We start from the raw sequence: 18,116 nt of genomic DNA on the forward strand, positions 1-18,116 counted from the left end.
AGCTGCATTAACTTGACCGAGATGATCCTATCTTCTCAAAATTTCACACATTTGATGAGAGTCCAGCTCTAAAGACATCTACTAACTTACATTTCATCTAACTGATAGCGCCACCTAGTGGCAATTTTTTTTCTTACGAATTTTCTTCTACGTTTTTCTCCAAACACGTTAACTGGACCTACCTCAAATTTGCTCAGATGAGGGTTTCGGCCTTCATGATGTCACAACACGAAGTTTGTGAGTTTTCGCGAATTGCTGTGGGCGTGGCTAAGCGCTGTTCGCCAAGAAAACAACGCCAGTTTTGAGGGTCTAAACATGCACAGAAACTCCTGAAACTTGGCACACACATCTGGCCTGGTAAAATGAGCAATATTTTATTGTTGATTGTGCTATTTTTAAAAAAATGACTCAATAGCGCCCCCTCGAAATTTTTAACGAAGCAGCCCCGGTTGTACGTTTAAGCAAGAACGACGAATATTTTTAGGTGTATGAGGGAGCCCAAGACCTACAAAAAAGTCTCTTGTACCCATATGCTAAAATGAACAGGAAGTGAGCTACGAATTTTTGAATGTCCCATTTTTGACGATTTTTGCACATTCACAGGGGGCAGACTTTTGCCCACTTCTCCTATACGTTTCATCCGACTGAGTTAAGACTTGGCCTGGACCATGTCAAGACCTGAGCCAACGACAGGGGGAAAAATCTTGACTTTTCGAAATACTATATGATGAAGGCGGGGCATCAAAATGTGTGTTTCGCAATGAAAAATGATATGCTTGATAACTCCCCGGTACATGCTCCAAAAAATCCCAAACTTGACATGTATGTTTATCGTCAAGGCCTGAAGTTATCTCTATGACAACATTCAGTTATATATGCAGCGCCACCTAGCCCTTGAGGCATGAAAAAAAAATACCACACATACGGTATTTTGTACAAAAAATGTAAACTCATTCTAAGTGTGATAACTAAGTCATTTATGAATATTCTTTTAGTTTCCACCACTCAAAATGTTCACTGGCATCAGACTTATCCAAACATATATATATTTTTATTTATTTTTGATAGCCTCTATGGACATTAAAAGCAATATCGTGAATGAAGGATATGCTTAATAACTCCACGGTACATGCTCCAAAAGAAATCCCACACTTGACATGTATGCTTATAATCAAGGCCTGAAGGTATCTCTATGACAACATTCAGTTATAAATACAGCGCCACCTAGCCCTTGAGGCTTATATAAAAAAAAATAAAAAATACCCCACATACGGTATTTTGTACAAAAAATGTACAATCATTCTAAGTGTGATAACTAAGTCATTTATGAATATTCTTTTAGTTTCCACCACTCAAATTGTTCACTGGCTTCACACCGATCCAAACGTATGTACGTTTCCATTTTGTTTTATTCATTTTTGATTGCCCCTTTGGACAATAAAAGTAACATTGTGCAATGAGTACAACGAGCGATGATGTGTATATACACTTTTACAAAAAAATACAAATCAGGGCAACTCATTGCCTAAAAATAAAAAAGGACGCTGATTTTTGCAGGTCTTAACAATCACCAAAACCCGTTGAGCTTGACACACACACTGGCAAAAAAATATTCTACATGTAAACGTTTATTATGCCATTTTCAAAGAAATTTTGCTTCCAAGATGCCAGTACCCCAACGTGCAAGGACCCCAACGTGGCCCGGGCTGCGAGGGCCCTTTATAGCTGCTCGCAGCTCTAGTTATTCTTCTTCTTTATTCTCCGCAAACAATCGCGATTTTGGGTACCTAAATATTCACGAAAACTCAACCGAACTTTGCACACTCCTCAGGTCCGGCGAAAAATTTGATATTATGAAGTCGTTATAACAACGCGACTCTATAGCGCCCCCTAGCATAGAAAAATAAAAACCAAGCCCGGCACGTTTGAGCTAGAGCAACGAAAATTGGCAGGCACGTGTAGCACCCCGAGACGCACATAAAAGTCTATTGGGACCATGTAGCTAAAATGTACAGGAAGTGAGCTATGAATTTTTTAATGTCCAATTTTGGCCTATTTTGGCACATTCACTGTGGTCATGCTTTTTCCCCCTATGCAAACATTTTTCATCCCATTGACTTCAAACTTGGCATTTATCATCTCAAGAGCTCAGAGAACAGCTGGGCAAAAAGTCTTGCCTTTTCGAAATACTATATGACGGGGGCGGGGCATCAAATATTGCCTTTAAAATTTCATTTGTCCAGAAAGAGCAAATGCTGAATAACTCCCATGTACAAGCTCCAAAAAATCTCAAACTTCTCAGGCAACGTAATAGTCACGGCCTGAAAACATCTATATGACAAAATTCAGTTCTACATATAGCGCCACCTAGTGGTTACAATAAATGTCATACTTTACGTTTTTAGCTACTGTGCTGAGCTCGTTGAAGGGATCCAGTTGAAAATTGGTCAGAAAAGCCTTAAGATGTTGATGATGCCCCACACCGAATATTGTAACTTTTCGCCAAAGGGCGTGGCCGCTACGGTGACGCAAAGTCTGAAGATTTTTCGTGACAATAAAAGCTGCATTAACCTGACCGAGATGATCCTATCTTCTCAAAATTTCACACATTTGATGAGAGTCCAGCTCTAAAGACATCTACTAACTTACATTTCATCTAACTGATAGCGCCACCTCGTGGCAATTTTTTTTCTTACGAATTTTCTTCTACGTTTTTCTCCAAACACGTTAACTGGACCTACCTCATATTTGCTCAGATGAGGGTTTCGGCCTTCATGATGTCACAACACGAAGTTTGTGAGTTTTCGCAAATTGCTGTGGGCGTGGCTAAGCGCTGTTCGCCAAGAAAACAACGCCAGTTTTGAGGGTCTAAACATGCACAGAAACTCCTGAAACTTGGCACACACATCTGGCCTGGTAAAATGAGCAATATTTTATTGTTGATTGTGCTATTTTTAAAAAAATGACTCAATAGCGCCCCCTCGAAATTTTTAACGAAGCAGCCCCGGTTGTACGTTTAAGCAAGAACGACAAATATTTTTAGGTGTATGAGGGAGCTCAAGACCTACAAAAAAGTCTCTTGTACCCATATGCTAAAATGAACAGGAAGTGAGCTACGAATTTTTGAATGTCCCATTTTTGACGATTTTTGCACATTCACAGGGGGCAGACTTTTGCCCACTTCTCCTACACGTTTCATCCGACTGAGTTAAGACTTGGCCTGGACCATGTCAAGACCTGAGCCAACGACAGGGGGAAAAATTTTGACTTTTCGAAATACTATATGATGAGGGCGGGGCATCAAAATGTGTGTTTCGCAATGAAAAAGGATATGCTTGATAACTCCCCGGTACATGCTCCAAAAAATCCCAAACTTGACATGTATGTTTATCGTCAAGGCCTGAAGGTATCTCTATGACAACATTCAGTTATATATGCAGCGCCACCTAGCCCTTGAGGCATGAAAAAAAAATACCCCACTTACGGTATTTTGTACAAAAAATGTAAACTCATTCTAAGTGTGATAACTAAGTCATTTAGGAATGTTCTTTTACCTTCCACCACTCAAAATATTCATTGGCATCAGACCTAACCAAACATACATATTTTTGTTATTTAGTTTTATGTATTTTTGATAGCCTCTATGGACATTAAAAGCAATATCGTGAATGAAGGCTATGCTTAATAACTCCCAGGTACATGCTCCAAAAAATCCCATATTTGAAATGTATATTTAGAGTCAAGGCCTGAAGGTATCTCTATGACAAAATTCAGTTATAAATACAGCGCCACCTAGTCCTTGAGGCATAAAAAAAAATGCCTCACTTACGGTATTTTTGCAAAAATTGTAAACTCATTGTAAGTGTGATAACTAAGTCATTTATGAATATTCTTTTACTTTCCACCACTCAATATGTTCACTGGTATCAGACCGATCCAAACATACGTATTTTTTATTTAGTTTTTTTTTTTTTTTTTTATCGCCTCTATGGACAATAAAAGCAACATTGTGCAATGAGTACGAGCGATGATGTGTGTATATATACTTTTACGAAAAATACCAATCAGAGCAACTCATTGCCTAAAAATAAAAAAAAGACGCTGATTTTTGCAGATCTTAACAATCACCAAAACCCATTGAGCTTGACACACTCATCACACCTGGCAAAAAAAAAAAAAAAAGTCCACATGTTTATCATGCCATTTTCAAAGAAATTCTGCTTCCAATGTGCCAGTACCCCAATGTGCAAGTACCCCAACGTGCAAGTACCCCAACGTGGCCCGGGCTGCGAGGGCCCTTTATAGCTGCTCGCAGCTCTAGTTATTCTTATTATTATTATTCTCCGCAAACGATCACATTTTTGAGACACTAAACGTGACCGAAAACTCACCAAACTTTACACGCACATCAGGCCCGGCGAAAAATTTTATATTTTGAAGTCGCCATACATGATAACAGAAAAATGGCTCCTTAGCGCCCCCTACATAGGTTAAACGGATCCCTGTCCCGCTACGATTGTCCGACGGCTATGAAAATTGTGTGGCACCTGTAGCACATCCCAATGAACAAAAACCTCTTTGAAGTGTGTACCCTAAAATAGACAGAAAGTGAGGTATGAGTATTTAAATGTCCAATTTTTGCCAATTTTTGCACATTTACAGGGGTCATACTTTTGCCCGCTTCTCCTACACGGTTAACCCGATTGACTTCAAACTTGGGATGGACCATCTCAACACCTGGGACAACATCATTGTGAAAAATGAAAAGTTTTTGATATAATATATGACGGCGGCGGCGCATCAAATTTAGAGTTTAAAAATTCTTACTTCACGAGGCATTGCCGGTTGTACGTTTAATCTAGAGCTACGAAAATTGGTACACATATGTAACAGACTATGACCTACAAAAAACTCTTTTTGAACCATATGCTAAACCTAACAGGAAGTCCACCATTTTGATTTATTTTGGAACGTGTTGCCATTTTTTTGGCCATTTCATTGGGGCCTTATTTTAACGAACTCCTCCTACAGTGTTTATCCGATCATCTTCAAACTTGGTGTGATTCATCTTAAGATGTTGAAGATGAAAAGTTATTGAAAGCTTTGTATTTCGTCGGACGCTGTTGTCATGGCATGCACTGTTTGCAAAGGAAAAAAAATATCCTTAAAGAAGCATTGCCAGTTGTACGAAGCAGCTAGAGCTACGGAAATTTGTAGACATATGTAACAGCCCAAGATGTACAAAAAAGTCTCTTGGTGCCCTGTGCTAAACCCAACAGGAAGTCCCCCAGGGGCCGGGCATCACATTTTGAGCTAAAAAAACTCCTCTTTAACAAAGCATACCCGGCTGTACGTTTCACCTAGAGTTACCAAAATTTGTAGAGGTATATAACAGCCCTCGAGGTACAAAAAACTCTTTTTGAACCATATGCTAAACCTAACAGGACGTCCGCCATTTTGATTTACTTTGGAATGTGTTGCCATTTTTTTTGGCCATTTCATAGGGGTCATATTTTAATAAACTCCTCCTACAGAGTTTATCCGATCATCTTCAAACTTGGTGTGATTCATCTTAAGATGTTGAAAATGAAAAGTTATTGAAAGTTTTTTATTTCGTCGCACGCTGTTATCGTGGCATGCACTTTTTGCAAAGGAAAAAAATCCTTCTTAATGAAGCATTCCCAGTTGTACGAAGCAGCTAGAGCGACGAAAAATTGTAGACATATGTAACAGCCCAGGATGTACAAAAATGTCTCTTGGTGCCATGTGCTAAACGCAACAGGAAGTCCCCCAGGGGCCGGGCATCACATTTTGAGCTAAAAAAACTCCTCTTTAACGAAGCATTCTCGGTTGTACGTTTCACCTAGCGCTATGATAATTTGCAGGCATACATAAGAGCCCACGATGTACAAAAAAGTCTCTTGGAACCATGTGCTAAACCAAACAGGAAGTCCGCCATTTTGATTTATGATGGGATTTGTTGCCATTTTTTGTGGCCTTTTTCAGGGGTCATATTTTAACGAACCCCTCCTACAAAACTTATCCGACTGTCTTCAAACTTGGTATGTTTCATCTTAAGATGTTTAAGATGCAAAGTAATCGAAAGTTTTTTATTTTGTCACACGCTGTTGACATAGCAATGCATCGAATTGCACACCATATTTTGCGTTTTGATTAAACAGACAAAGCATTCCCGGTTGTACGTTTCACCTAAAGCTATGATAATTTGCAGGCAAACATAAGAGCTCAGGATGTACAAAAAAAAGTCTTTTGGAGCCATATGCTAAACCAATCAGGAAGTCCACCATTTTGATTTACGTTTGGATTTGTAGCCATTTTTTGTGGCCTTTTTTAGGGGTCATATTTTAACGAACTCCTCCTACAAAATTTATCCGACTGTCTTTAAACTTGGTGTGCTTCATCTTAAGATGTTTAAGATGCAAAGTTATCGAAAGTTATTTATTTTGTCGCACGCCGTTGTCATGGCGATGCATTGTTTGCCAAGTAAAATGCTGCTTTTTTGTTTTGGTCTAAACATGTGCAAAAACTCATGAAAATTTACACACACATCAGGCTTGTCATCAGCATGAATATTTTAGAGATTTCTTATTCAATTTGCAATAAATGGTTCAATAGCGCCCTCTAGACATTTTTATGAAGCTTTTGCAAATGTTTTGTGTTCTATGATTCAGCTAGATTTGTAAAAATTGGGATACCTATCAGCCTAAGACTTACAAAAAGGTTTCTAAAGCCGTATGCTGAATCAAAAAGGAAGTCTGCCATTTTGATTTACTTTGGTATTTGTAGCCATTTTTTGGGGCCTTTTATAGGGGTCATATTTTCAACAGAACTTATCAGATCGTCTTCATTCTTTGGCGTGTTTCATCTTAAGATATTTAAGATGAAAAGTTATTGAATTTTTTTATTTTGTCACACTCCTTTGCTGTAGCCATGCATTGTTTGTGAAGAAAAATGCTTTTTTGAGAGTCTAAATATGGGTGAAAACTCACAAAACTTTGCACACACACCAGACCTGTCTGGAACATGAATATTTTATTTAGAGATTTGTTGTGCAATTTGTAATAAATGGCTCAATAGCGCCCTCTAGACATTGTTATGAAGTCTTTCCGATTATATGATTCAGCTAGATGTGTGAATATTGGCAGGCATGCCGAATATATTCAAAAAGTATTCTATATAGCCATGTGCCAATCCATTTTGATTTTATTTTGTTAATTGTGCATCGTTTTTGGCCTTTCCATGAAACTTTAAAAACACAAAGCATGGCAAAAACGTTTACAATTTAGATGGTTTCCTATTTGACAGTACCCCAACATGCCAGTACCCCGACGTGCAAATACCCCAACGTGGCCCGGGTTGCGAGGGCCCTTTATAGCTGCTCGCAGCTCTAGTTCTTCTTCATCTTCTTTATTCTCCGCAAACGATCGCGATTTTGGGTACCTAAACATTCACGAAAACTCACCGAACTTTGCACACTCCTCAGGCCCGGCGAAAAATTTTAGATTATTAAGTCGTCATAACAATGCGACTCGATAGCGCCCCCTAGCGTAGAAAAATAAAAACCAAGCCCGGCACGTTTGAGCTAGAGCAACAAAAATTGGCAGGCACGTGTAGCACCCCGAGACGCACAAAAAAGTCTATTGGGACCATGTAGCTAAAATGTACAGGAAGTGAGCTATGAATTTTTTAATGTCCAATTTTGGCCTATTTTGGCACATTCACTGTGGTCATGCTTTTTCCCCCTTTGCAAACATTTTTCATCCAATTGACTTCAAACTTGGCATTTATCATCTCAAGACCTGAGAGAACAACTGGGCAAAACATCTTGCCTTTTTGAAATACTATATGACAGGGGCGGGGCATCAAATATTGCCTTTAAAATTTCATTTGTCCAGAAAGAGGAAATGCTTAATAACTCCCATGTTCAAGCTCCAAAAAATCTCAAACTTCTCAGGCAACGTAATAGTCACGGCCTGAAAACATCTATATGATAAAATTCAGTTATAAATATAGCGCCACCTCGTGGTAACAATAAATGTCATACTTTACGTTTTTAGCTGCTGTGCTGAGCTTGTTGAAGGGATCCATTTGAAAATTGGTCAGAAAAGCCTTAAGATGTTGATCATGCCCCACACCGAATATTGTAACTTTTCGCCAAAGGGCGTGGCCGCTACGGTGACGCAAAGTCTGAAGATTTTTCGTGAAAATAAAAGCTGCATTAACTTGACCGAGATGATCCTATCTTCTCAAAATTTCACACATTTGATGAGAGTCCAGCCCTAAAGACATCTACTGACTTATATTTCAGATAACTGATAGCGCCACCTAGTGTTTTTTCTTACGAATTTTCTTCTACATTTTTCTCCAAACACGTTAACTGGACCTACCTCATATTTGCTCAGATGAGGGTTTCGGCCTTCATGATGTCACAACACGAAGTTTGTGAGTTTTCGCGAATTGCTGTGGGTGTGGCTAAGCGCTGTTCGCCAAGAAAACAACGCCAGTTTTGAGGGTCTAAACATGCACAGAAACTCATGAAACTTGGCACACACATCTGGCCTGGTAAAATGAGCAATATTTTATTGTTGATTGTGCTATTTTTACAAAAATGACTCAATAGCGGCCCTTAGAATTTTTAACGAAGCAGCCCCGGTTGTACGTTTAAGCAAGAACGACGAATATTTTTAGGTGTATGAGGGAGCCCAAGACCTACAAAAAAGTCTCTTGGACCCATATGCTAAAATGAACAGGAAGTGAGCTACGAATTTTTGAATGTCCCATTTTTGACGATTTTTGCACATTCACAGGGGGCAGACTTTTGCCCACTTCTCCTACACGTTTCATCTGACTGAGTTAAGACTTGACCTGGACCATGTCAAGACCTGAGCCAACGACAGGGGGAAAAATCTTGACCTGTCGAAATACTATATGATGAAGGCGGGGCATCAAAATTTGTGTTTCGCACTGAAAAAGGATATGCATAATAACTCCCCGGTACATGCTCCAAAAAATCCCAAACTTGACATGTATGTTTATCGTCAAGGCCTGAAGCTATCTCTATGACAACATTCAGTTATATATGCAGCGCCACCTAGCCCTAGAGGCATAAAAAAAAATACCCCACATACGGTATTTTGTACAAAAAATGTAAACTCATTCTAAGTGTGATAACTAAGTCATTTATGAATATTCTTTTAGTTTCCACCGCTCAAAATGTTCACTGGCATCAGACTTTTCCAAACATATATATATTTTTATTTATTTTTGATAGCCTCTGTGGACATTAAAAGCAATATCGTGAATGAAGGATATGCTTAATAACTCCACGGTACATGCTCCAAAAAAAATCCCACACTTGACATGTATGCTTATAATCAAGGCCTGAAGGTATCTCGATGACAACATTCAGTTATAAATACAGCGCCACCTAGCCCTTGAGGCTTATATAAAAAAAAAAAAAAAACACATACGGTATTTTGTACAAAAAAATGTAAACTCATTCTAAGTGTGATGACTAAGTCATTTATGAATATTCTTTTAGTTTCCACCACTCAAATTGTTCACTGGCTTCACACCGATCCAAACGTATGTACGTTTCCATTTTGTTTTATTCATTTTTGATTGCCCCTTTGGACAATAAAAGTAACATTGTGCAATGAGTACAACGAGCGATGATGTGTATATATACACTTTTACAAAAAATACCAATCAGGGCAACTCATTGCCTAAAAATAAAAAAGGACGCTGATTTTTGCAGGTCTTAACAATCACCAAAACCCGTTGAGCTTGACACACACTGGCAAAAAAAATATTCTACATGTAAACGTTTATTATGCCATTTTCAAAGAAATTTTGCTTCCAATATGCCAGTACCCCAACGTGCCAGTACCCTAACGTGCAAGGACCCCAATGTGGCCCGGGCTGCGAGGGCCCTTTATAGCTGCTCGCAGCTCTAGTTATTATTATTCTTTATTCTCCGCAAACGATCGCGATTTTGGGTACCTAAACATTCACGAAAACTCACCAAACTTTGCACACTCCTCAGGCCCGGCGAAAAATTTGATATTATTAAGTCGTCATAACAATGCGACTCGATAGCGCCCCCTAGCGTAGAAAAATAAAAACCAAGCCCGGCACGTTTGAGCGAGAGCAACAAAAATTGGCAGGCACGTGTAGCACCACGAGACGCACAAAAAAAGTGTATTGAGACCATGTAGCTAAAATGTACAGGAAGTGCGCTATGAATTTTTTTATGTCCAATTTTGGCCTATTTTGGCACATTCACTGTGGTCATGCTTTTTCCCCCTTTGCAAACATTTTTCATCCAATTGACTTCAAACTTGGCATTTATCATCTCAAGACCTGAGAGAACAACTGGGCAAAACATCTTGCCTTTTCGAAATACTATATGACGGGGGCGGGGCATCAAATATTGCCTTTAAAATTTCATTTGTCCAGGAAGAGCAAATGCTTAATAACTCCCATGTTCAAGCTCCAAAAAATCTCAAACTTCTCAGGCAACGTAATAGTCACGGCCTGAAAACATCTATATGATAAAATTCAGTTATAAATATAGCACCACCTAGTGGTAACAATAAATGTCATACTTTACGTTTTTGGCTACGGTGCTGAGCTCGTTGAAGGGATCCAGTTGAAAATTGGTCAGAAAAGCCTTAAGATGTTGATCATGACCCACACCGAATATTGTAACTTTTGGCCATAGGGCGTGGCCGCTACGGGGACGCAAATTTTGAAGATTTTTTGTGACAATAAAAGCTGCATTAACTTGACCGAGATGATCCTATCTTCTCAAAATTTCACACATTTGATGAGAGTCCAGCCCTAAAGACATCTACGAACTTATATTTCATCTTACTGATAGCGCCACCTAGTGGCAATTTTTTTTCTTACGAATTTTCTTCTACGTTTTTCTCCAAACACGTGAACTGGACCGACCTCATATTTGCTCAGATGAGGGTTTCGGCCTTCACGGTGTCACAACACGAAGTTTATGAGTTTTCGCGAATTGCTGTGGGCGTGGCTAAGCGCTGTTCGCCAAGAAAACAACGCCAGTTTTGAGGGTCTAAACATGCACAGAAACTCATGAAACTTGGCACACACATCTGGCCTGGTACAATAAGCAATATTTTATTGTTGATTGTGCTATTTTTGAAAAAAAGATTCAATAGCGCCCCCTAGAAATTTTTAACGAAGCAGCCCCGGTTGTACGTTTAAGCAAGAACGACAAATATTTTTAGGTGTTTAGAGGGAGCCCAAGACCAACAAAAAAGTCTCTTGGAACCATATGCTAAAATGAACAGGAAGTGAGCTACGAATTTTTGAATGTCCCATTTTTGACGATTTTTGCACATTTACAGGGGGCATACTTTTGCCCACTTCTCCTACACGTTTCATCCGACTGAGTTAAGACTTGACCTGGACCATGTCAAGACCTGCGGCAACGACATGGGGAAAAATCTTGACTTTTCGAACTACTATATGATGAGGGCCGGGCATCAAAATTTGTGTTTCGCACTGAAAAAGGATATGCTTAATAACTCCCCGGTACATGCTCCAAAAAATCCCAAACTTGACATGTATGTTTATCGTCAAGGCCTGAAGTTATCTCTATGACAACATTCAGTTATATATGCAGCGCCACCTAGCCCTTGAGGCATAAAAAAAAATACCCCACATACGGTATTTTTTACAAAAAATGTAAACTCATTCTAAGTGTGATAACTAAGTCATATATGAATATTCTTTTAGTTTCCACCACTCAAAATGTTCACTGGCATCAGACTTATCCAAACATATATATATTTTTATTTATTTTTGATAGCCTCTGTGGACATTAAAAGCAATATCGTGAATGAAGGATATGCATAATAACTCAACGGTACATGCTCCAAAAAAAATCCCACACTTGACATGTATGCTTATAATCAAGGCCTGAAGGTATCTCTATGACAACATTCAGTTATAAATACAGCGCCACCTAGCCCTTGAGGCTTATATAAAAATAAAAAATAAATACCACACATACGGTATTTTGTACAAAAAATTTACACTCATTCTAAGTGTGATAACTAAGTCATTTATGAATATTCTTTTAGTTTCCACCACTCAAATTGTTCACTGGCTTCACACCGATCCAAACGTATGTACGTTTCCATTTTGTTTTATTCATTTTTGATTGCCCCTTTGGACAATAAAAGTAACATTGTGCAATGAGTACAACGAGCGATGATGTGTATATACACTTTTACAAAAAATACCAATCAGGGCAACTCATTGCCTAAAAATAAAAAAGGACGCTGATTTTTGCAGGTCTTAACAATCACCAAAACCCGTTGAGCTTGACACACACACTGGCAAAAAAATATTCTACATGTAAACGTTTATTATGCCATTTTCAAAGAAATTTTGCTTCCAATATGCCAGTACCCCAACGTGCCAGTACCCCAACGTGCAAGTACCTCAACGTGGCCCGGGCTGCGAGGGCCCTTTATAGCTGCTCGCAGCTCTAGTTATTATTATTATTGTTTTATCAAAAGTACTAGTGGTATCGGTATCAATGACTACTCAAGAGTTGAGTACTCATACTGGTATCGGGCTGAAAAAAAAAGTGGTATTGAACAACCCTACTTAATATTTTACCTAACTATATTTAATGTTAACATGCTCAAGAGTCATGCAGGTGTAAAAATAAATAATGGGAATAGTAAAAAAAAATAAACCACTCCATCTTTAATGACAAGGGTTCAATATGAAGGATATGCCAAGTTTAACATTCTTAATTGTTGTAAACAGTGGTAAACCACTGTCAATCGTCCTGCAATAAGTGAGAAAATAATAATACTAAACAATAATATTACTAATAGCAATAGGGGAAAAAAATAAATGCTCCCACTACATACGTGATTTTTTTTTTCTGCTACATACAAGCAGATGAGTGATCAGATTTGCGTGCTCATTGTCCACAAATAATCAAACATTTGTCCCATCAGATCATCATCGGCGAGAGCTCCAGGATCTACTTCCTCAACGAGGGTTCCAAGTCATTTGTAGGCAATCCCTACATTTCCGCCCTGTACAAGCAGGTGGGCGTGTTCGTCTTCGGCTGCGCCATCAGTCAGTCTTTCACCGACATCGCCAAAGTGTCGGTGGGTCGCCTGCGCCCGCATTTTCTTGACGTGTGCAAGCCTGACTTCACCACCATCAACTGCTCCTTGGGCTACATCACCGACTACCAGTGTCAGGGGCCCGAGAGCAGAGTCCAGGAGGCCAGGTGATGACATCATTACTAATGGTCATGATGTTGGTCTAAAATGATGCAATGACATTTTTATTAACTGATTTTCTCGTTTTGTCCTCAGGAAGTCTTTCTTCTCTGGGCATGCTTCCTTCTCCATGTACACCATGCTTTATCTGGTGGTGAGTTAATTATTTGTTTTTGACCTCTAAATTGATATTATTGATAGTCTGATTACCACACAAGCCCCACAAACTCCTCAGGTATAAAACAGTGTCAAAAATAAATGTTGAATTGTGTCATTTCTAGTTTTACCTGCAGTCTCGTTTCACCTGGCACGGAGCCCGGCTGCTGCGCCCACTCACCCAGTTCACCCTCATCATGATGTCCTTCTACACCGGCCTGTCCCGCGTCTCTGATCACAAGCATCACCCCACTGATGTCCTGGCGGGTTTTGTTCAGGGTGCGCTGGTGGCCTACTGCATTGTGAGTAGCTCGCTGACGATGTTGAGGGAACAATACGTTTAAAGTTACATAAGCTGGTTACTTTTCATTGTGTCACTGTCATTTCTTCATTGTTGTCCCATAAAAAGTTATGTGGGGGTGTACTCACTTTTGTGAGATACTGTATATAAACTTGCACGGTAATTTAATACTATGTGGAATTCACATGCTCCTCATTTTGTTAGTACTCGTGAGATGTGTTATTGGCCTTTTACCTTGCATTGCAAAATCACTTAAGCAGATGCGTTCATTATAAAATAAATTCAGTTGAAAAGAAGTAAGGTAGAAAAATTGGTCTTAAATAGACATAAACATACCTATAAGTTTATATATATATATATATATATATATATATATATATATATATATATATATATATATATATATATATATATATATATATATATATATACTCACAAGCACACCTAGGGACAATTCAGAGTGCCCTATTAACCTGCCATGCATGTCTTTGGAATGTGGGAGGAGACCAGGTATATATATATATATATATATATATATATATATATATATATATATATATATATATATATATATATATATATATATATATATATCCATCCATCCATCCATCCATTTTCTTGACCGCTTATTCCTCACAAGGGTCGCGGGGGCTGCTGGCGCCTATCTCAGCTGGCTCTGGGCAGTAGGCGGGGGACACCCTGGACTGGTTGCCAACCAATCGCAGGGCACACAGAGACAAACAACCATCCACACTCACACGCACACCTAGGGACAATTCGGAGCGCCCAATTAACCTGCCATGCATGTCTTTGGAATGTGGGAGGAGACCGGAGTACCCGGAGAAGACCCACGCGGGCACGGGGAGAACATGCAAACTCCACCCAGGAAGGTCCGAGCCTGGACTCGAACCGGAGACCTCAGAACTGGGAAGCGGACGTGTAACCACTCGACTACCGTGCCGCATATATATATATATATATATATATATATATATATATATATATATATATATATATATATGTATATATATATATATATATATATATGTATATGTATATGTATATATGTATATGTATATATGTATATGTATATATATATATATATGAATTGTCCCTAGGTGTGCTTGTGAGACTGGATGGTTGTTCGTCTCTGTGTGCCCTGCGATTGGCTGGCAACCAGTCCAGGGTGTCCCCCGCCTACTGCCCAGAGCAAGCTGAGATAGGTGCCAGCACCCCCTGCGACCCTTGTGAGGAATAAATAAGCGGTCAAGAAAATGGATGGATATATATATATATATATATATATATATATATATATATATATATATATATACATATACATTTTGCAAATCTGAAAAGCTGTTCATTTGTTCAAAAATAATTTTCTTTTAAGGGATACTTGACTTATTGAACAATTTTCAGCAGTGAAAAGTTAATATTTTGTCCAGAATGAATTTGATAACTTCATTATTTTTTATGTACAATTAATAACTTTAAAAAGTAATTTTTCTACATGCTGTTGACTGACGATGACATCACCTATGCTGAGGGAGTAGGTAACGGCCAATCATGGCTCACCTGTTTTCTCGGTTTGGTCAGTAAACTGAGCCATGATTGGTTGCTACCTACTTCCTCAGAACAGGTGATGTCATCATTAGTTAACAGCAAGTAGAAACATTAGTTTTTAAAGCTATTAATTGTACATGAAAAATAATGAAGTTACCACATTAATTATTGACAAAATATTAACTTTTTACTGCTGAAAATGGCTCAATGAGTCTAGTGTCCCTTTAAGCCATTTCAACAAAAGTTAAGAGTTGGAATTTATACATTGAAAAATTTTTACGCCAATATTTTTTTCCTCTTTCACTGAAAGTAAATAGACGCTCCAAATATCAGTTTCCGGTACTAATAATTGGTATTGGATCGGCCCTGAAAAAAAAAAAAAAAGTAACTGCCTGTCTCGAATTCAGTTCAATAAAATCATCAAAGTTCTGAAGTTTCAGTTAATTGACTAATCAGTTAAAATGGCCATCCTTATTGTAGGTCTACACATGGATGAGTTCCAATACGATGTACTAGAGAGAGTTTTTTTGGGGGTTTTTTTGTTTTTGTTTTTTGTTTTTAAATCACGGACTTGTAATTTATTTGCTCCACAGGTGTTCTTTGTATCGGATTTGTTCAAGGCCAAAGGGAGACGTTCCGTCTTATCTTCGACTCCTGTGAAGAAAGACCTCGTCCCTCCAGCAGACATCAGAGACAGGAGTAATCATCTAATCATGGCATAGCATGCGCTGCAAACTGGCCATCTATAAATCACTACGACAGACACTGGCCCCACTAACTGGGACTCGATGAACTCCAACAGCATGGAGGAAGCAGACAAATAAGACATCTAGGATGATTCCCTACGATGAGAAAAGCCTGCGCAAGAGACACGAACTTAACGGCAACGTGTGTGTGCGTGGGTGTGTGTGTGTGTGTGTGTGTGTGTGTGTGTGTGTGTGTGTTTCCTGGGTCTTACTACAAATTCCATGTTGCAAGAGAGAGGACAGATCAGCCTCCTTTCTCAAAGAGGCTTTGTCCCTCTTTCAAGGCTGAGGAAGAGCAGCTGCATCCAGCATGCAAGAAATTATCCTGCCACTCCCTCACTGTGGATGATTTCAATTCAAAAACAAATTCCTTGATTTTAGGAAGGATGTTATGTTACTTTCGTTAGTTATTATTGCCGGTGTGCAAATTTTAAAGGAGCATTTAATTTCTAGCACTATGTTAGCTGAACGGATTAACGGCTGTTACCACTTGAATGACCTGAAGTGAAGCTTTTGAAAAGCTTTGTAAGCATTTCGTGAAAGTTGTTTGTAATGTTGTATCAAAAGTGCACATGTTGCAAAGTGTGTATTTGGGGGGACACATTTGTGATTAATGTGGGCGTCATTCTGCTGGCTAGGATGAGTCCCCCCCACTGAGCCATTTAATGAAATGTCTGTTACATGTACTGTACCAGATGTGTGTGCGAGAGAGAAATGTGTGTGAGTTTGGGTGGATGTGCATGCTTCCCTGTTTCCATATGGAGTCTATATGTATTTTAAGCGTTTACAAACTGCCCATGTGCCGCTCTGTCCAGCCCAAGATGGAACACCTGCTCGTGAAGATGTAGCACTGTGGAAAAAGGAGCGTCACCTGCCGCGTTCAAACTAAACTGTTGCTAATCCAAGTGATGATTCCCATCGCTGGCAAATCCTGTGACAACATACTGTATTTTATCTTACACAGGCATTTATATATTTCATAGCCAGACGGGGACTATTTAGAACAGGTACCAAAGCACAATTTCACAAAATAGTAACATTGAACTTGTTAAGGACTTGGCACCTCATAAAATTTTGTACAATCATGATGAGTTTTTGCTCGCTATTGGATTCATTGTAAGTTTTTACACATTTAAACAGGTTTGTATGCTTTTTATTATTATAGGAAGTAATGCTCTGAACCACTGACTGAAAGTGTCATCCTATTTCGCACGTGGGGAACCAGTGCTTCCATGATTGCCTTGAAAATGCATACTGCATCAGAAATGTATGTACAGTACATTACTATACTATATTGTATTATATGCACATGTGTGCCTGTTGTAGAAACACCCACTAAGACTTAGCGTCTAACACCTGTGTAAATGTTTACCATGCTGCTTGAGGAGGTGAACGTCATTGTGAATATTTAGGGCTAAAAACAAACAAACAAAAAAGCTTCAGTATATTTCTGTTTAATGTGCCTTACAGTATTTTTGTATTGCCAATGTTGTTCTATGACACTACAGGTTGTAAAAGTGTCTTGAATAAATCACCTTAAACATCAAGAGCTTTTTTCATTATTTTTAGTACAAGATATGCCATAAGAGGTGGAAAAAGAATGTGTGGGTTTTATGCAGTAATTCAGTAGTGGACCAAGTTTGCGTGTGATGGAGCGATCTGGGCGTGGGGCGATGGCTCGGCTTCCTGTCGGGAAATAGTGCACATTCCAGACTATAAACCCTCTCCCCAATGGCCCTCTGCAATAATATAGACTCTGCATAATATGGCAAAGTGGCTGCGCACATTTATTTGAATACAGTGCTTAAATACAGTACTCGCCACCGTGTGTTATATGCAGTGTTGCCGGTAACGCGTTACTCAAAAAAGTTGCTTTCTAAAGTAACTAATAGTCTAACGCGTTACTTTATTCTACAAAGTAGTCTGATTAAAGTTACTGTCCAGAGAATCAATGCGTTATTCCACATTTTCATGAAGAAGGCACACTATCTCACTGTTGTAACAGTCACAAACAACTACTGCTAACTACGAAGATGAGGCAGA

The 18,116-nt window shown here is 38.9% G+C and overlaps 1 protein-coding gene across 1 annotated transcript in view; it reads left to right on the forward strand.

Moving 5' to 3' along the window:
* LOC144005859 (phospholipid phosphatase 3-like) overlaps positions 1-17,620 on the forward strand; it is a 107,172-nt gene extending 89,552 nt beyond the window's left edge. The window contains exons 3-6 of the mRNA XM_077504291.1: positions 13,032-13,312; positions 13,401-13,458; positions 13,586-13,762; positions 15,921-17,620. Of these exons, the coding sequence (XP_077360417.1) occupies positions 13,032-13,312; positions 13,401-13,458; positions 13,586-13,762; positions 15,921-16,049 (645 nt within the window). The 3' untranslated portion in view covers positions 16,050-17,620. The remainder of the gene's footprint in view (positions 1-13,031; positions 13,313-13,400; positions 13,459-13,585; positions 13,763-15,920) is intronic.
* Positions 17,621-18,116: the final 496 nt, after the last annotated feature.

This window comes from Festucalex cinctus, chromosome 1, assembly GCF_051991245.1.
Source record: "Festucalex cinctus isolate MCC-2025b chromosome 1, RoL_Fcin_1.0, whole genome shotgun sequence".
In the NCBI taxonomy this organism is placed as follows: domain Eukaryota; kingdom Metazoa; phylum Chordata; class Actinopteri; order Syngnathiformes; family Syngnathidae; genus Festucalex; species Festucalex cinctus.